The sequence below is a fragment of the Numida meleagris genome, chromosome 6, assembly GCF_002078875.1.
Source record: "Numida meleagris isolate 19003 breed g44 Domestic line chromosome 6, NumMel1.0, whole genome shotgun sequence".
NCBI classification, from domain to species: Eukaryota; Metazoa; Chordata; class Aves; order Galliformes; family Numididae; genus Numida; species Numida meleagris.
This window is the reverse complement of record NC_034414.1, coordinates 54,802,896-54,823,449: the sequence shown is the minus strand read 5'-3', so window position 1 is coordinate 54,823,449 and position 20,554 is coordinate 54,802,896. Positions and strand designations below refer to the sequence as shown.

The window sequence follows — 20,554 nt, the reverse complement described above, 5'->3', positions numbered from 1 at the left end:
ACACCTCCAGGGATGGTGACTCCTGCATCCTCTGCTCCTGGCCACCCAGCCCAGCTGGAAGAGGCCTTGCGCTTTCTCTCTGCTTTGCCTCTCTCCTGACTGTCTCACCCTGCCTCCCCGGTGCCTGAGGGGAAGGCTGGAGGCAGGCAGACATGAGGGGCTGAGCTTTGCCTGAGGAGCTGCCTAGGTGTGCACAGAACTGCTGGGTGTCTGCCTCAGCTTCTGGCAGGGGATGGCTGAGTAGGTTGTGAGGCTGCCACAGACTGAAGGTGGTGGTTTAAGTGACTGGAACATCTGCTCATCAGTGTAAGCTTACTCTCCTTCAGCAGTCCATATGACGTGTCTGTAGTGTCTGTGTGAAACCAGTGCAGCCCTTCTGGGTGTTGATTCAAATGGCAAGGGGGGAAGGGAAGAAGAGGGGACAACCACCCTTCTGCAGCTCCAGGCAGGCCCCCAGGGTGGTCACTGCTTTTTGGCTTGTTCTTTGGGAAGCCAACCCGTCTGCTTCCAGTCAAAGCTGATATGGAAATGGAGAGAAAAAGGAGGTTGTGTTCATGTGTGCTCCCGGGAGTCTCTGAGATGGCTGGCACAGGTGGGCTGTAGGTTTTGCTTGTGGCAGTGCCTGTGCAGCATCTGGTTTAGCAGTGAGGTCGAAAGGCTGTCATTTCAGTGGCCAGCACCTGCTGTTATCTCAGGCACACAGCAGGGCTGTATGCTTTTCATGGCCTTGTCTTGGCATCTTTCCAGGGGAAGACAGGAGAGCCGGACTGTTCTGCCTGTGCTGCTCAGCTTTCACACACTGGGGAAAGGGGTGAAAGGTTTAATATCTGTAGTGAAGTGAAACTAGGCCCTGACCCTCTGCTGTTCAGGTGGATAGTTGCTTTTGTACAGACTGCCTCATGCCAAGTGCAAAGTCTTTATTTAAGCCAAGTGTTTATTTTGACACGGTACATATCTTGCTCTCTGCTCCCAGATCTTCTTCTTCACTTTCTGGGAGAACTAGACAAGGATTCCCTTCTCTTCATCTCTGCCACTCACAAGGCACAGAGAAAGGCTTTCCCCTCTTGAAATTTAGCCTGATGTGAGAAATGGTTTAAATATTCTGTTTTTTAATGTAGGGGTTTAAACAGTTTACTGTCTCCCCTTGCAGCTGCTGGTGGTTTTTCACTTAGTGACAGCCTACAAGACCTGGGTGACAGGCTGGGTTTCTGAGTGATGGATGGAGTTATTCTAGATGGATTGCTCTCCAGGATGTTGTGTTCACACCACTGCTTGCATTTGCTGAGCCTTCAAGAAAACCTTAGTTGCTCTTTGCTGTATACAGTAGAGAAGTATGGTTGATAGTTGTGGAGCTTCTTACATTGTCATCTCTGCAGGCAAAAACAGTATGAACACTAAGAGTTGAGAAAAACTAATATTAAGCTGTATAGCTGTATCTACTATCATATCTGGAGGAGCAGACCTTAGGTTTTTGAGAAAGAAAAATAAAACCAGATCATTTTATTTTTTCATTAACTGTTTTGCTTTTCTTTTTTCCCCAGTGCAGCGAGAGTGTACTCAGAAGAAAACATTTACTACCTGGATAAATTCAATATTGGCAAAGGTAAGAAGGGTATTCTTTAGGAGAAGAATGCTTTTTGCCTTTTTTGATATGGATGTGTTCTTAGGAGATAATTTTTTTTTTAATGAATAAACAAAATTAATGTAAGATTTTAAGCACTGGCTGGAAAAAGTAGCCCATGGAAAGCATTTGTATATTAGGTGTAACAGCATTGTATGGGTGATAGTCCAAGGACATTTGCAAGAGGTGGTTTGTAAGTGGTTGACAGTATCTTTCTTGCTGATTTGATAAAACATACTTTTTGCTGAGTCATGGCATGAATCTCAGAGTTTTATGAGATTCTAGATTTCTGATCAGTATTACTGTATTTAGGGAAGTATTACTCACTTACGCAATCCAAAAACATGAGTTTAGTGAGATGGTCCCAGAGCAGTTTATACAGCATGTGCTGCAGCTCTGACTTGCTCAGATAAAAATCCAGTTTTGGCCTCTCCTTGAGCAGAAGCCATTGAGCTGATGATAGATTTCTGTTGTCCACATGTGGGTGAAAGAGTGAGGGCTTAGTTATTTGGCTCTATAGTCATATTTGTACTCAATACAGATTGAAAAGGAAGTAAAAATACTAATTAGCTGCTTATGTTAACTTTCCTTTTGTTCAAAGTTACTTTTTTTGCCACATATCTCCTTGAAAAGTATCATAAATACTTGAAAATGTGGCCTAAAGTAACTCTTATAAATAAAACTCAGAGACAGGGAAAGTGGGAATAAGAAGCAAACACAGTAATGTGTTAGAAGGAGAAGGATATGGCTGATTAGATGCAGGATTTATATTTCAACTTATTGAAAAATAAAATATACTAAACAGTTTTTTAACAGCAGAATGGAATAATCTGTCATGTTCTATAATGTGCTGAATTTAAAGTTACTAAAGATGGTGTCACATACACTGAAATTTGTTTTGCAGCATACACCTCCTTCTGTTATCTCAGACCTATATACAGACATTCAGCAAGGACATATGCTTTTGGATCTGTTGGAAGTGCTTTCAGGTCAACATCTGGTAAGACAGAACAATACAAATATTACCTCAGTACTTTGTCAAATCCAGAAGAGATTGCAGGATACTCTTAACTGTAGGGACATGAACAATTCCCCTGAAGTCACAGGGCTATTTGCAAGTAACCTAAACTTACATCACGCTGAAATCATTTGATCCAAAGTCATTCATGAATCTTTGCAAGACTCTCCTTATCAAAATGGAAATAAAATGAATTTTTAGAACTGAGAATGTAACACGTTCCTTTTGCTTTGCAGCCACGGGAAAAAGGATTTAATACCTTTCAGTGTAGAAGCAACATAGAAAATGCCTTGACATTTTTAAGAAGCAAATCAGTGAGTATTAACTTCAGAATTCACAAGTAAAGCCAGTTTAGCTGGTGGAGCATTTTCTTTGTTAACAATGATCCTTTTTTCCCTTCCTAGATCAAGCTTATAAATATTCATGTTGCTGACATTATTGAAGGAAAACCTTCCATTGTGCTTGGCCTAATTTGGACAATTATATTTCATTTTCATGTAAGTATTTCAGTAATGCAAGGGAGTGCTTCGGTAGAGGAGAAAAGGCACAAAAATATGTTGGCTTATGTGGTTGCACAAAGAAACAAATCAGTACAAAGCAGAAGATTATTTTCTAACATCCTGAAGTGATGAGTCAGGAAAGAGATGCACCAGTGCATCCTGCCCATCTCTGAGCTGCTTGTCCAATGTGATGGTGGCATTACAACTTGATGACCGTTGTTTAACTGAAAATGTTAGGAAGTGCAGATATTGAGATTTTTTAAATAACTAGTTAAAATGGGCTAAACTGTGTCTATCTGTCTAAGGCCTGTAATGATTAGGCTCTAAGTAGTGTGCCAAATGGAGCAATTAGCGTAGAGTGGCTCGCATCCATCTCCCTCAGGGGCAGATCCCTCTTCAGTGTTGGCTGCACTCGCAATTATTTTGTGAGCCTTTGTGTAATTCTTGCTCTTTGTTTTTCTAGTACCAACTATCAGAAATGACATGAAGGATGTTGTTGTGATGTTTCTTACACAAGATAGTGAGTGCCTGCATCTTGTGTGGCAGGACATTATGGGGAGAAAGGGAAGTTTGAAGGCACGTTGCATTGCTGGAGTCCTGTTGATGGACCACGGAGAATGATGGAACCAAACAGTTGTCTAGCAAGAGCCCAGCAGTGAATTAATATAGGTTCTTTTGGGATGAACTGGTGACAGAGGCTCAGGAGAGAATCTATAAGCAAAGTTCTTTAACTATTTGTTGTAGCCCATATTTTTCTTGGTGAGGGTACTTTGGTGCCGGAGTATTTGTGCTGTGCATAGTGGTTTGCATTATCTTTTACCTAAACCACGCCTCTCTAACCAACTGTAGATTTGTGAGGCCTGTTGAGTAGATTTTCCTGCACCCTGAGCAAGCAGGCAAACTCTGAACCTGCTTGATAGAACACGACAGCACAAAACACAGCTGCCATTGGCTTCCTTCTCTGGTATGAAAGGTAGGAAAGAACATTGAGTGAGAAGGTCCCTTCATGCCATTGCTAGTATCACATGGATGCCTTGGGTGAATGTTTCCTGCCAAAAAAATCAAGTGTTCATCTTGAACAGATAAAATTTGTCAATGGTTGATAAACTCTGTAGAAACTTTGGGGGCAGAGGACTGCTATTACAGCTTAATTGAGTCCTTTCTAATTCTCTGTGGTTTTCTGCCATTAATATCTCCGAAGTTTTCACTGTAACCTGCTTAAATTCTCCCATCGTCTCTGACAGATTGAAGAACTTGCCAGGACACTTGCTTGCACTTACAATCAGCCTTCTCTTGATTGTTCGAGTACTGTTGACTCCTCTCCAAAGGCAAGGCGATCAGCTAAAAAAAGTGCTAAAATTAAGGAACGGTGGAAGATATCTGCTACAAAGGCTCTTCTGTTTTGGGCGAAAGAACAGTGTTCACTGTAAGTTTCATCCAAGACATATAAATAGTATTTTACGTTTTGTATTTACAGCTTTTCTCTGAATATGATATTTTTCTTTTTTTTTTTTTTTTTAAACATTACTTAGTGATGGCTTAGCAGAAAATGCTTTAGAATTTGGATGATCTTATCAGCACTTTTAGCATCAATCAAGCCCTACGCATTATGAAATGAGCCTTTTAAATATAATGAAGTGAGGCTAATCCTACTAATAAAATACCACAATGTAAATTAGTTTGTTTGGCTTTTCTCTGTTAGGAGCTTACAGTTTCCTGTGTGATAAGTCTAGTGGAATGCTTACATAATTTGCTAGTTTTAATCCTCATGGTTGGCACTGGTTAACAAAGTTGCAGCAACTACTTATTTTTTTAAAAGGAAAATGTAGGTTTTCTAGGATTCCGACATCTCTCATGAGACATGAGAGACAGAATGATAAGTATTCTGTCAAAACACTGCATGATCCCCAAGGAAAATCCTGGTGAATGGAACAGGTCTTAGTCCCTAATGTCTTTTTTATGTCTTTTTGTTCCCAGTGTTCACATAGCTTTGTTGATTTCAGTGGGAGCATTTACAGCACGCAGCCTAGAATAAATACAGATATTTATTGCAAGGGACAAGCTATACATTTTACGTTTTCTTCAAGGGCTACTGCAACACTCAAAGATATTTCAAATATCTTTTAGAATAATGTCAACCCTTTCTCCCAGGTAGCTTTATGTTCTAATAACATTCTACTAATATTTGAAGTTGCTAAGGGGCAGATAAAGGCCTTCATCAGCACACTGTTTACTTTCTGGTCACTGTATTTTACATTTTAGTTGTGCAGCATCAGAACAATTTTGAGCAGCATGTAAAAGGGAGCCCTCTATCCATTGTATCCTCCTCCATTGCTTGTTTTTTATTATCGGCAATATTACTGTCTGTTACTTAGCATCCTTTCTGAATTGTGATTGCGTTTAATAACTTTGTTATCAATTAATCCTATTGTTTTTGTTAAAAGAACAATTTTTTTAAAAAATCCTGGCTCATTATTTTGTAGCTAAGTTTTATCACCCTAAACCCTACTTATTTTCCACTCAGTAACATGCTCATAATACATGAGCTGCTTCTGGAAAGTTGTCCCGGAATTCACTGTGGCTCAGAGAGCTTTCTGAGCCCCTCTCAGCACTGTCCAGGCACCACTTAATGGAAGTTGTTTAAAAGACATTAAGTAAGTAAGAGAAAAATATCTCTCCTAGAGCGATAGATCAATTTTAAGGTCTAGATTTTCTGAAATGACAAAAATGATTCCAATCCTCAGTGCTCTAATGGACAAATACCTTTATGTTATTGTAACAACTTCAGTGCTTTGGTTGTTATTTTTCCATCCCACAGAATGCATTGACTGTGAGAGCAAAGATTGCATTCAGAAAGGATATTGAATCAGCAATGCTTAGCTTCAGAATGCAATATAAGTTGAAAACATTGTACGATTTTGCAAAACAAAGTGAAAAAACGTAGTTATAGTGATGAGTACTACTGTCTGTAGGGTTTTCTGACCCAGCTTCTTCAGAAATGTGGTGGCAAAGTTCTCTGTAACTTCTTGGATTTCTTTCATGCCTTACCTTACCAAATTTATATTGTATTTCTGAATTCGTACTTATGACATCAGAGTAAATGTGCCGTCATGTTTTGTTTCTAATCATTTTTGGGATAGATATGGTTCTATCAGTGTGACTGATTTCAAGTCGAGCTGGAGAAGTGGACTGCCTTTTTTAGCTATCATCAATGCCTTAAGACCAGGTCTAATTGATTTGGAGAAGGCAAAAACTAGAAGCAATAAAGAAAACCTGGATGAGGCTTTCAGAATTGCAGAACTGGAGCTCAATATTCCACGGCTTCTTGAACCAGAAGGTAAGTGATCTACTTTCTTGTCTTTGCTCTAAGGAGTGAGATTAATATAATCCTGCATATGTTGACTTGTAATACAGGAAAAAGTAAGGTTGTGTTCAAGTTTGAAATGAAACATTGATCTTCACTGTAATGCTCTAACCTGCAGTTCTTTATTGTGTAACACTGAGTATGCTTGGGATTTTTAGGATTTTTGAATTGGCAGCATATGCAGGAACAATATGAAGTAGACAGAATAGGAAACTTTTCCATTCATACGAGAAAATTGTTCATTAGTTTCTCATATTATATTAAAGTATTCCCAAGGAAAGAATTTCATTACATGCTAATTTCTGTCAGTGGTATGTTAAGTGAGCTACTGCAAAATAAACATATTTATGGTAATGTGTTTTAATAGCTGCAATACAGTGTGTAATTATGTGATCAAGTCTAGAGGGCTGCATAATTATGTAAATGGTGTATTGGCTGTTGTAGATGTTGACGTTATGAATCCGGATGAAAAATCAATCATGACTTATGTGGCACAGTTTTTACAGTACTCCAGGAATCTGCCTGAGACTGAAGACATGCAGGTATGTGATCTCGTTTATCACTGAGGCATTTTGTAACAAATGTGCACTGTTACTGCCAAGATTATCAGTACTTTCTTTTCCCAGCTTATAGCATGATGCACTGACAGTTATCCTTCATAGTTTGATCCTCTGATTCAGCCACTGACAGTGCTGAACTGACTTGAACCTTCTGATACTCCTACGTGTTAGCCAAGACTCAGTGTGATAGATTTTGATGGTACTGTTGGAACTACTGTGCAGGTGGTCTTGTTTTTAATTTATGGCTTTTTGTGGTTTTTTTTTCCCTCATTTTTAAGCTTGGCTGTTTTCATGTGTGCTCTGAAGTCAGTATGTAAACACTGGAGTGGAAGCAGATAAATTTGCAAACATGCAGAACAACCAGCTTTAAATTTAATAGCTCACATATAGAGTGGGCAGCAGTTGTTGCTTGCAGGCTATGCTGGTTAGAAAACCAAGTTGTCTGTTATCTGTATTCTCCTATAGCAGAGGGGTTGGAACTAGATGATCTTAAAGGTCTCCTCCAACCCAAACCAGTCCATGATTCATGTAGAGTTTATACATTAATTGCCTTAATTGCATAAATTCACATATCTCCATATTGATAATCTGCTTTCAGTAGGGCTGCAGTCAGACTCTTCTTTCAAGGCTTTGTATATCCAGGAGACAAGTTTAAAACTTTGGCCTTGTGTTATAGTAGCAGCTGGCTCAAAGCTCATTAGAGTCCCCAGGAAACATTGTTTGTTTTTCAGTGGCTTTGAATGGGGCTTATCATATGCTCAGTATATGTTGTTTTGTGGCACAATGTGAATTAAAAACAAGGCTTTCAAAACAGAAACATGAAATTTTCTGCTCTAATTACTAGGGTAAAGTAACAGAGACCGTGAGCTGGTTGGCTGTTCAGGGAAAAAAGTTAGCAAATTTGCTGATGGACACAGAGAATGAAACACATTACCGGAAGTACAAAGTAAGTTGCATTTTGTATTTAACTGCTTTTTCAAAAGTTTTCAAAATATTAAAAATGTTCTGAGAAACAGACTTTCATCTTCATTGCCTATGCCAAAATGCTAAATGAACTTATAAACAAGAGTTGGAAACCTTGAATTTGGTAAATGCTCTCAAATGGTTGAGGGCAGAATAGGATGAAATCGTTTCTCTTTGGAAACAGATATATGCTGCTTGGTTTCTGAGCAGAGCAAGGCTTTTTTGGAGAGAGTACAGTAATGTCTTTTAATTTCTGTGAGGGTGGTGAGACGCGGGAGCAGGCTGCCTAGAGAGGTTGTGAATGCCCCCTCCCTGGAAGCATTAAAGGCCAGGCTGGATGGGGCTGTGAGCAACCTGGTCTAGAGGGAGGTGTCCCTGCCTATAGCAGGGGGTTGGAACTAAATGATCTTGAAGGTCTCTTCCAACCCAAACCATTCTATGATTCTTTGATTCTAGTTGACGTAGTTCAAAAGAAGATTCCATAGACCCTTCATAAGGTCAGCTTCTCAATTTCTGTGATAATAATCATAGTAGATTTTATTCAATTAATGACAAAGGAATACTTGAAATGTTGACTATAGATTGTGCCTGAAGTAAAATTTCCTTTGGTTTGTATTGTAGTCAGAGTTGGTAATAAAATGGCCTACACACCCATTAGGGGAGAAATTTTCCCTTTCTCTTGGTTGGCGGGAAGAACCGTGTCCTGACAACACTGACAATATGTCAAGTACAGATTTTACTAGAGAATGGCACTTTCAGATCTAGTCCCTTGCCTTTCCATGCATCACATCCTCTGAAGTTAATGGACTTCCTACTGATATGTTAAAAGCCAGTGTTCAGATCCATGAGTTCCATCTAAGTTACCTTCTATGAATTACTCTTCCTTTTTATCTATAGGAAATGATGTCATTTATGGAAGCATTTAACCAAGAAAAAAAAGCCTTTCTGCCTCTGTTATCATCAAAAAGAAGTGAAGCTGAGCTCAGCGAAGACCAGCAGCAGATGAGGGAAGAATGGAGTAAACTCGTCTCTCAGGTCAGAGGCAATTCTAGCTCACCTTGTTGCAAGTGTGAATGTGATTAATGTGGAAGCCTAAACTTAGCCCAAGAATATGCACAGGGAAAAGCAGGGAGGTGATACTTTTTTTTGCATCCATAAAAGCAGTATTGATCCTGAACCTAAAGTTCAGACAAACTGAGTGGTGTACAGTGCCCAAGAGGGGTTGAAAAGAGGCTGTGTATTACCCTTCTGCCTCCTATGCCTTTAGGACTGTGAGAGATCTGCAAAAAAAATGGCCTGCATCTGATTATTTTTGGGCAGCCTTCAGATCAAAGGTTTTGGCCTACTAATGCTTACAAGGTTATTTTGGGACAAAATTATGACTCAGATACTGTTGCAGCTGGGAGAAGCGTGATCATATTTTTTTTCCCACGACGCAGATTGTGGTGTAGTTAGATCAGGTTGGTCAGTGCTTTGCAGTGAGTTTGGCTGTGTTGTCTCCCTCTGTTGCAAGTGAGGATGTGTTGGGCTTTGTTGATAATTGCTCCTAATAGAAGAAACGTTCACTTGTCAATTCTTACAATAGACAGCTGGTCCAGAGCAACCCTTGTTCCCTACTTCTTTTTTTTTCCAGGGTGTCTAGAGCATCAGCTTACAGAACATATGTCCATATCCTAGGGCTGGAGAAAGGAATAATAGCGACAAATTTAATCACTTGTTTTTATTTTTAAGATTAACAAATGGAAAGCAGAGCTGGACCAGGTGTTGCCCCCACCTCTCGATGGCATTGAGGCCTGGCTTCAGAAGGTAGAACGTCTGCAGGCAGAAGATTTGCCTGAGTTGCAGGACCCATTTAAAGCCATGTCTCTCTTCAGTGAAACAGTTTCAGTATTTAAGGTAAGCTGCTCACAGAGGAATGTTTTTCTCTAGTCTCACCTAGTAAAGCACTTGTTACAGAATTGGTATTTGATATTTTGAAAAGCAGTATGGATATGTTTATCTTCTGAGGATGAAAAACCCTCCGGAAGATAACGTTGATTTTTGTGAGTTTATTTAAGTAACTGCATAGCTCTGTAAGGAAGATTTTTGACTTCAGTGGAGTGAGATTAAATGCTGTGTGAATGAGAAAATTATGCTGTTTTATGTGGCTCCTGCAACTTGTTTGTTAAGTAATAATACAGAGTAATTGCATCCTTATCTTTAAATCTATGCTTGATACGTACCTGTTCAGAAAAGCACTTGGGCTCAGGGTTACATTCCATTATGTTCACGCAACTTATGTGTTTAAAGTTAAGTATTTGCTGAATCACTCTGTTGTTCCATTCAAAGCAATGGAAAGTATTCTGATACCTCAGTATCACGCAAGTTATTTACTCTGATCTTGAGATCTTTACACTGATAATATTTTAAATGCTTTGAGTTAGAAAACTATAAATAGTGTAAGTGCATTGATGCTTGGTTGGATCATCATGGTACTTTGCTTGTTGGGTTTTTTTTATGAACAAAAGAAGGTGAATATTTTTGTAACTAGTCCTTGATGTTAGTTTGAAAGAATAGGAACCAGAGGTTGTTGAGAGTGGCTTGATAACACCACTTTTTTGAACTGCTGCTAGTCAATTGCTGGTAGGAGAGATGTTTTTTTCACTGATAATGGCTTTGCCGAACATTGGCCATTTCACCTATGATTTTGGTTGTCCAGGCTAATTATTTATAATGTTTTTAAGAATGAGACAGAGAGAGACACGGTTGATTCAGGGCTTTCATTTTTTTTTTCCTGTTGACATGTAGACACAATCATTAAGTTTCTTAAGAAGAAGAAGCCAAATCTGCTTTGATGGGATGGGAAGGCATTCTGCTGAAATTTCCTTTTCCTCCTCCTTCTTTAACCCAATCTTTTTAGTATGATTTATACAGAGATCTTGCTGCCACAGTGATGCCTCTTGAGAGAAAGTAGAATTTCTATCAAGAACTGGGAAATTACTCAACAGTGCTCCCAACTGGTTAATGTTATATGTTATCAGCATGATATTAAAGGAATTTATTGAGCATTCGAATAATGTATTAAGCAAGTACGATACAATAAGTTTATTCAGCAGGTTTTGCTTTCTGGTTTTGCGAACACATAGCAAGGAAAAATTTAATATCCTGCAACTGTTAAAATGACTCATTTTTGTTCTAAAGATGGTAATAAAAGTGAGGAAGACAACCTGATGGCATAGGTTGTGTAGCTCCATGCACGTTCTATTTAACTAGATGCCCAGTGGTAAGAAAAATTATATGTTACTATAATAAATATTCACTTCAGAAGGTGATAAGATTGATAAGACTTTCATTACTTGTTAATTAATAAAGACACTGGAAGATTGTCTTGTGCTGTCTTGTTTTTAATAGCTCTCACTGTAATAGCAGGTGCCTTGCAGATTCCAGAGAGATTTATTACTAGTTGACTCTAGTATTGATATGAATAGCTTACTGTTTCCTTTTCTTCCCAGGGCTTGATGAATTGTTTTGATTCTCACTTGGACACCCTTCAATCATTTGAGAATAAAGATGAGAAGAATATGCCACTAGTAGTGCCTGAAAAGCTAGAGGAAATGAAAAGAAGGTTGTGATACTCAAATTCCTTCTACTATGACTATGTTGTATTCTAGTTCTGCTATTGACTTGCACATAGCTTGTCTGTGCCTTGCAGAAAAAGAACATTTTCTGTTTAAGCACATGTTGACTGGTGTGTTGAGCAGGCAGTTTAATTCATTGGTCCAGTGAAAATCTAATTATTTGTACAAAATGAAGCTCATTAACAGGAGCTTTTCAGATCCCCTGTGCTAGTGTGAATAGGAAATACCCACTTGGGGTAGGAAGCAAATTCTTTGAAAATAAGGATTTCTATGTATGTGGGGATTCTGTATACCATTTTTATTTTTTACCTTTTTTGAAAGCTGAGATTTACAAACTGTGCAACCCTATATAACTGTTGAAGAATATTTTCAAAAATGACCAGTGAATCCATTCACATAGCATGAGATTCTTCGGCATACCGATAACAGATGCCCTTCTCTAGCCGTTTAAGGTTTTCCATAAATTGAGCTACTACTTTAAAAAGAAGGAAAAAAAAAAGAACTGCTATCTTAAAATTTTACTTCCACTGTAAAGATTTTTACATATAGAATCGTAGGATGGCTTAGGTTGAAAGAGGCCTTGAAAATCATCTAGTTCCAACCTCCTGCCATGGACAAGGTTACCGTCCACTAGATCAGGCTGCCTAAGGCCCCAGCCAACCTAAGTCTCCCCTCTTTTTGTTTAAAGCCATTCATTTCCCTTTGTCCTATCACTATTAGACCAAGTAAAGAGTTGCTCTCCCTCCTGTTTATAAGGTCCCTTCAAGTACTGGAAGATCTCCATTAGGTCTCCCTGGAGTCTTCTCCAAGTTGAACTAAGCCCGGCTCCCTTAACCTGTCTTCATAGGAGGGATGCTTCAACCCATTGATCATCTTTGTGGCTTCCTCTGGACCCACTCCAGCAGTTCTTTGTCTTTCTTATGCTGGAGGCCCCACGCCTGGATACAGTTTTTCAAATGGGGCCTCACGAGGGCAGATTAGAGAGTGACAATCATCTCTCTTGCCCTACTGGCCACTCCTCTTTTGATGCAGCCCAGGATGCAGTTGGCCTTCCAGACTGCAAGTGCACAGTGATGGCTGATGTCCAGCTTTTCATCTGCTGGAACCCCCAAGTCCTTTTCCGCAGAGCTGCTCTCAATGAGTTCTTTTCTCAGTTTGTATATATATCTGGGATTCCCCTGACCCAAGTGCAGCACCTTACACTTGGCCTTGTTGAACCTGATTAGATTCTTATGGGCCCACTTCTCAAGCCTGTCCCACTGGATGGCATCCCTTTCTTTTATATATCAGTTGCACCATTCAGCTTAGTGTCATGAGCAAAATTGCTGAGGGTGCATTGATTCCACTGTCTATGTCATTGGTAAAGATGCTGAAGAGCTCCAGTTCCAGGATGGACCTCTGGGGGACAGCACTGATCCAGCCTTTACGTGGACATAAAGCCATTGGCCCCAACCATTCGGCTGCAACTGACCAATTCCTTATCCACTGAATAGTCCACCCTTCCATATCTTTCCAGCTTAAAGATAAGAATGTGATGTGGGACATACAATTTATTCAGAATTTTTAGGCTAAAAACTCTATACATTAATGCCTTCTGCATCCAATGATTTGAGTCAACTTTTGGAACATTTCACTGTTTGCAGATTCAACGATATTCGTTTCACAAACTCCAGTTCCCTTCTTGAATACCACTATGGACTGTGCTCAGCATTTGCCAGTGAGGTGACATTGAAGCTAAATATTTGGAATGTGAAATACGGGACAAAAGAATCTGTGGAATCACTGCTAGAAAATTGGAATGTAAGTTTAAAATAATTGTTTTTCATAATCACACCCTAACAATAATTTCTCTTCCCTCCACTCTCTTTGATTCTAACATGAGTTCATCCTCATCTGAAGATATTATGACAGTTGGTAGAAGCTTGTTAAACTTTATCAGCTTTGTGCCGTTCCCTTGTGTTCTATCACTGCTTACCAGGGAGAAGAGATTGGCACCTCTCTTTCCCCTTCCACTCCTCAGGAAACTGCAGAGAGCAATGTGGTCACCCCTTAGCCTCTTTTTTCTCCAGACTAGGCTACCCAAATGTACTCAGCCTCTTCTCATAGAATATACCTTCCAGCCTATTTGCCAGTTTTGTTACCCTTTCCCAGGTGCTTTCAAGTATCTTATTACTCTTTCGATACATGAAGTTTCTAAAGAGTTTCTCTGAATCTTTTCAAGCTGGAAAATCCCTTCTTAAATTAGTGGAAATTTCATCAGAACACCAGTAGGAGGCAACAAGAAGATACACAAAATCTCTCTCTCTTTTTTTTTTTTTTTTTTCCCCCCCAGTATTAATATTAACCAAAAATGAGGTGGGAATACAGCATTAATCTGCACTGAGTTTCTTGATGCAGTTGATTTCGTAACTACTTATTACCATGCTTTTTCTATGGTAGTGGTTCAAGGAATAAGATGCACCTTAGACTAACTAAGAGTGTGAGGACCAACCCTCTCATTCCCTAAGTGAATGTTCAAACCATAAGTCTCTTCCTCTGCTCCCCTTTCTTCCTTCCTGACCCTTTCCATCTCCAGTTTGGATCATATTGGATCTGAGGCAGGAGGTATGCACAACAATATTTCTGTACCTGCAGGAAACCCAACTTTCATCACTTTTTTAAATTTATGTGACTAAATTCTTCTTGAAATGTTCGAGGTACCATTTCTGAATATCGCCCTATGGCCTTAACTTTTTGAAATAAGTAGTTTTGACTTATACATGGCTGTGACTCAGTCAATGACATTCCAGAGTTTATATTTCCCATTAAGCTACTCTCTGCATGAGCAGAAAACAAACAGGTCAAATTCAGACTAAAGGGTGCAGGTGAGTTGCTGGATGGACTTTGTTTAATTTACAGTTAACTCCCAGGTTGCAGCTTCATATTGAAAAAAAAATGTGTCCCAACCTGTATTTGCTACCATTAAGTTTTATGTGGGTTAGTTTTACCTATGCCGATTCCTTTTTCACTCTGGGCAGAATTTCGTTGAAGAAAAGAGACTTAAAACACTGCTAGAAACTGCTACTCACATCTGTGAAGATTTGAAAAACAAAAACATAAGCAATCCTGGCTTAGGTAAGTTCCTACTCATAAACTCATAATGAAAACCTCTGTTTTGAACTGATACGCTGTTACCAGTTTAAATTTCCACTTAGGTTTTTTTGTTAAGTACTGATTCTATTGAATAAATGTCTCTGTTTCCAAATGTATAACATTATTCCCTTTTTGATGTCCTAGCTGGAGATCCTCAAGAAATTAGCAAACTTTTTAAGACAGTGGAGTCAAAGATTTCTATGTGCAAAGACTATATTTCCAATGTAAATACTACACTACAGAAAGTCCTGTCTTCCTGGAGTAATTATACAGAAAACCTCTACTTACTAAAGACATGGCTGGAAGAAAAACAAAATGAGTATCCAGTAGAGGTATGTTGTTGGATTTCTTTTAGTCGTGATGGACAGAGCCTCCTGGAAGGAAAGCATTTTACATGACAGTGGTTGTTCTTGCTTTTCTGTTCCTCATTTTGGAAATAAACTTGTGGCAGGGTTCTGCTTGAAATTATTTCAATGCCTCTCTCTAGATCCCTACTGAGGTCCTGGCAAACTGGAATTCAGTGCATGGTTCTTTAAATGAAGCTGGAAACTATCTCATTGAAGTCAGCAAAGAGCAAGTTGGATCAAATATTGCCAAAGAGCTGAAAAAACTGAACAGGAGATGGGCTAAATTCATCAAGAGGACACGCTTTGTAAGATACCAGTTTCATAATACTCTTTTGACAAGCAGCCTTCAAAATCTTTTCTAAACTTATCAGCTTGTTAGTCAGAGCTTAATCAAACTTTCAGTCAACTCAGTATTTCTATTTTTAAAACAAGAGGAGCAGAGAATACATGGAGGCATCCCATTCATAAGTCTTTGCAACTCAGTTAAATGCTCTTTATAACAATCTAGAAAATACTCATTTTTTTAAATCAAAATTTTAAAACCACTTTAAAAGGGATAGCTTATTGCAAGATAAAGCTTTTTATGTAGTTATAGAGATAGATGTATTCAATTTATTAAGAGCTCGTGAACCTTTGCTAAATTGTGTAATCCCTGCCTCAGCTAGAAGAAATTAATTATAACTGCGTAGACATTTCTAGGGTTATTCAACTGTATACCAGCTCACTTGATAGGATTTTCGGTGGATGTAAATTCCTATAGAATCTGCTTGATGTTATGTATATTACTTTTTCTAGAATGCTTTCACAAGACCAGCATTATCACTCCACTTTGGACGGTTAGAACTCTTAATTTTCTAAGTTGAGCCTTTCAGTGTCATTTATTCAAGATACTGCTGTGATGTTAAATGATGGCAAAAAATTACAATATTTTTGTAGAAGATGAGCTTAATGAGAACATATATATAAACATATGTATAGGTAAACAAAGTGAATGGGCAAATGCTTGAAATATGGCCCGACTACCAGTACAATTAAATTTGTATTTGGCCAACTGTAGCTATCATTCCCTTTGACAGTTCCCTGGCATAACATGGGGAATGCTGAATCACAGGAGTTCTCCGTAGTAGTGTGGATACGGCTGCTTTCTTATAGGGAAGGGGATAGCCACAGGGGCACAGGTTGTGTTGCCCTACCTGCTCCCAGGTTTGAAGAATCAAGCCTTGGGTGATTTATTTACCAGTGTAAGTTTGGTGCTTGTTTGTCCTTCATTGCTTGTTGAGTGCAAAAGCTGGAATGTAAACTCAGTGACTGAGAGTTACAGGGGAGTAGTGGATAGATCCCTGTGAACTGATGATGAGTGTGAGTATCTTACCCTACTCTTTTTGTTTATAGCTTGGCGAAGAGAGCACAGATTCTGCTGAAAAGGCCAGGGAGCTTCCAGGAAGCGTGGAGAAAATTGAAGAGCTCCTTGGAAGTGTAGACAGCTGGGCAGCAGAGACTGAACGCCTGCTTGGTGAAATTGGTCACAAGACACCTGTGGAACCTCAGACGGAGGAATATTTGCAGGTGAAAATGGAAATACATAGCTTAAAATACTTGTTAATCAGGTTCTCATCTTTCAGCGTGGATTTATGTCTTGGGTAGAATGTATCTTCATCAGTGAAGCAGAAATGAATGCAGGTTTTGTGCTGTAACACAAGGTGGTAAAAAGTCAGCCAGTGCTAGTATTTTGATTTTATTTCCCAGTCAGTCCCAGATGATCTGACTACAAATGAATCTTCTGCTGTGTCCAAATGATATTTGCCAATGAAGTGCTGTTGGTGTTCTTGATTGGTGACTTGTTCTTTAGTGGTATTAATTAGTCCTGTGCAGCACAGCACTTGCAGCAGACTAAAACTTTGCAAGGTGCTGAGATTAGAATTTACAGTGCTTTCTATCATGTACCTTCGCCTGGGACAATTTGGCTGTATTCAGTGCTTTCCTGTCGAAAACTGGAATCCCTGAGGTATTTTCAGCAGCATCTTGGGTAATCTGTGTATCTCAGCTTACAGGCAGTTGTTCTAAATATCCACAATTAGCACTGATGGATTTTTTTTGTTACTTTCATTTCTGTCTGTTGCCTTCCCTGCCTCTCTGCCAGAGATTATTGCTCCTCCTTAGCAAAGAGTTGGTTGAAATACGTATGTCCAGCTCTGCAGTTTCATTGTAAAGTCTGATTTATTTTCTTGTCCTGCCAGTAAAGATGAGACTGAACAATGACACCAGGTTTTGCACTAGAGAAGCAGAAGCACTGTCTTTTGTTCCTTTCTGCAACAGGGACAGCATAGTCTAGTGGTAGGACGGTGGCTACCAGACACAGGTTTCATTGAATTTCTTCTGTCCAAGTGCTAAGATTAAACACAGATGTTCTTCAGTACATTAAATCCATGTACAGTAACTGCAAACTAGATTTTGCTCTAATTTACTTTGAGCTTGTGCCTTCTCGCCCTGTGTTTAGTTTACAGAATTAGGAAGTGTGAGGCTATGAAAAGAATATATTCATCTTTTTGTGGGCATATATTTATAAACTAATCTCCATTTTGTAGTATGACACTAGTTTGTTAAAAACAATGAATTAAGTAAAGACACCCTGAAATACAGCGTCCAAAAATATGAGTGGTATTCTGCATTTATGTCTGTGAGCAGGAGAGATCAGGTCACTAACTGTCCACAGCACAGTAGGTCAAGAACCAGAGTAAAGCACTGATTATCATTAAAAGAATGCTAATTGGCAACTTCAAACAGGAAAATGTGTTGAATATTCATAGATCAAAACAATTCTAATAAGGACATTTCATGATAAATATTCAAATATGGCACACTACCTTTTGCATGCAAAATAGCCATCTGCTTCCTGCCTCCTAGCACTCAATACCACAAGAAACTCTGAGTCTTGATTATGTGCTTACTTTTGGATGACTTCATGATCAGGTTATGCATATCCAAATGTGCGGTTTGTGCTTTTGGAAGGCTGTTGAGATGAGAGACCACATTTAAAAAATTACTTCTAATTGAGTCTGAGGCAAAGTACTGATGATATCACATTGACAGAAAAAATGTGTCAGCAAACAGAATCCCCTGTGGATGGCAGCAGACTCTGTCTACACAGAGATTTTGCAGCAAAATACACTGACTATTGGAATGTATGATCTTTTTCTTGACCAAATATTGACTGTTCATAATTAATGCTGGCTTTTTCATTCAGTTTCTTTAAACAAAAAGACATAAATACTGGGCAGACTTCTAATGCTTTTCATTCAACCAGAGCTTGGCTGCAAGGGGAATCTCGTGCCAAGAGCAAGTTAAGGCAGTAGAAGAGATATTGCAATCTCAGATGAAGAATTCTTCAAGTCAGGTGTCCCAACAGCATTCTCACACCATTGGGTTGCAGGCACGAATTAAAGAAGCCAAAGACAGAATAGAGGTACTCCTTTATTGTTATTGTACTTTATACCCACAGTTGTCTCATTTTTAGCATTATGTGATCGGGAAGACTCCTTTAAATTCATGCAAAACAAAGAAAGCTTATAATGTTGGAATTGGTGTGCTAGACTCTTGCCAGGGGCAAAAATTAGAACATCTCAAAGATCAGTGTCTCAACTTGAAAAACTTGAGTGGTGTTATGAAGCAATCACATTACATAATTAATGGAACTTGCACATGTTCTGAAAAGTCTCTTTCTTCCAAGGCTGTCATGGGTGACATGGAAAACATCCTGCCCAAATCTGAGAAGAAACCCTCAGAAAAGGAAGCTTTACTCAATTTTGAAGAGTCTCAGAAGGACATTGAGGTTTCCATTTCAAAGGCTGTGCAACTTGTTAGTCAAAAATTAAGTCCTGAAGTGGATATTTCAAGATATGAGGTAGGTTTGTGTTCTGAGCCAGCTGAATGGAGTATTTCTAGTATTTCTTAGTGTCATTTAATGTCTAAAAAGCTGAGAAAAATATGAGATTTTTGGGGGGTAGCTATTAATCTTTTTTTTTTTTTTTTTTTTTTGCAAATTCTTAGTTTAGTTTTGCTAGCATATTGAGTGGGCAGACAATTTGAATGAGGAAATATGGATCTGTATACCAGTTTATTTAGTGGCCTGTCTTAAACTATTCCATCATTCTCAGATCCCTGTTCCGAGCTACCGCTATTTTTTCCCTGATTAATAATTAAGATTCATGTGCCTGAATTCTTGGACGACTTTTTAAAGTGTGATTATAAATGCTGAATCTCCACTTCTTTTCCCAGTGGCTAAATGATAAAGAAAGTGTCAGATCTCAAAATTCGGATCTCTTAAAGGAGTGTATAGTGAGGTATGAAAAATGGAAGGGCCCAATATGTCTGGGACAGCCATTGGCTGGGAGCTGCACAGAGCTCACAGGGTCCCATCATACCAGTGCAGACCTTTCACATGCTTGATGGCAGACACGGGACATGGCCATGTATGTTCCCTGGAAATGAGCAGAGTTCAGGGACCTTAGTCTTTTGGCTTTGGTACCATGTTTTCCCTTAGAAAGGTTATTAAGAGAACAACGTCCGTTTTTGTCTATAAAACATTGGTAGTGTCTGCAGCTTTTCTGCAGATATGCAAGAGTGGAGAATGCCCTTGTTTTCATTCATGCAAGTGCCATTACAGCCAATCCCTGTCATGTATATGTCCTTTATATGTGTCTTCTATAGGCTACTGATGACATTTTATTAGATTAGTAAGCCACTTTCGGTTCTGTTTACTCTTTGTAATGCTGCTTTTCTTGCAGGAAGCGTTTAATGCTCTGGACAATAAAGTTCTTGACAATTTTTTGAAAGCTGTTGAACAACTGAAAAATATTTCATCTGATCATGAAAAGCTGGCAGTAGAAGAAAAGAGTAAAGACATTCGTAAAAGATGGGAGGTGAGATAATGGAAGGAGACTCCACTGTCTGTCCTCATTATGCCTTGCATCTTGGAAAACAGTTTTTTTTTGTCACACTGTGTTCTGAGACTTTCATTTGCTTTGTAATACTGTCTCCATCTCACAGGGATAATGTGTTCTGAATTTTGCAGGCAGTTCATAATGAAATTACATCCTGTGTCCAGCTCCTCTTAGAAAGGGAAAAAAAGAAGTTTAACACAACTTTGAAAAAAATCAATAAGCAATTAGGTAAAGAAAAGAAACTCCTAAATATGGATAAAACCAAAGGGCTCATCAAGGAACATGAGGTACATGACCCTTTTCTTTTCTGCTCACTTATTTCTCTTTCTGAATGCATTGTCCTAGCTGCTCCTGCTTCCTTTAGAGGATGTAGTAGCTTGTGTTTGTGGAATAGAGCACTTGTGTTATGTAAACGGAGAACAGAGGCCACCTAAATTATTTCAAATTATTTCATTGACTTTCTGACTGCAGATATTAGCCTCTTTATCAGTT

General features: G+C 38.9%; 1 protein-coding gene across 6 annotated transcripts in view; it reads left to right on the top strand.

Annotated features, from left to right (window-relative positions):
* SYNE2 (spectrin repeat containing nuclear envelope protein 2) overlaps positions 1-20,554 on the top strand; it is a 158,690-nt gene that overhangs the window by 7,737 nt on the left and 130,399 nt on the right. For all 6 annotated transcript variants that reach the window (XM_021403871.1, XM_021403873.1, XM_021403872.1 and 3 more), the window contains exons 2-21: positions 1,542-1,603; positions 2,526-2,621; positions 2,876-2,953; positions 3,044-3,136; positions 4,384-4,565; positions 6,280-6,476; positions 6,948-7,045; positions 7,908-8,009; positions 8,924-9,061; positions 9,758-9,922; positions 11,518-11,630; positions 13,287-13,443; positions 14,661-14,757; positions 14,920-15,107; positions 15,263-15,427; positions 16,515-16,688; positions 18,427-18,585; positions 18,850-19,023; positions 19,907-20,041; positions 20,194-20,349. In XM_021403871.1, the coding sequence (XP_021259546.1) occupies positions 1,542-1,603; positions 2,526-2,621; positions 2,876-2,953; positions 3,044-3,136; positions 4,384-4,565; positions 6,280-6,476; positions 6,948-7,045; positions 7,908-8,009; positions 8,924-9,061; positions 9,758-9,922; positions 11,518-11,630; positions 13,287-13,443; positions 14,661-14,757; positions 14,920-15,107; positions 15,263-15,427; positions 16,515-16,688; positions 18,427-18,585; positions 18,850-19,023; positions 19,907-20,041; positions 20,194-20,349 (2,729 nt within the window). The remainder of the gene's footprint in view (positions 1-1,541; positions 1,604-2,525; positions 2,622-2,875; positions 2,954-3,043; positions 3,137-4,383; positions 4,566-6,279; positions 6,477-6,947; positions 7,046-7,907; positions 8,010-8,923; positions 9,062-9,757; positions 9,923-11,517; positions 11,631-13,286; positions 13,444-14,660; positions 14,758-14,919; positions 15,108-15,262; positions 15,428-16,514; positions 16,689-18,426; positions 18,586-18,849; positions 19,024-19,906; positions 20,042-20,193; positions 20,350-20,554) is intronic.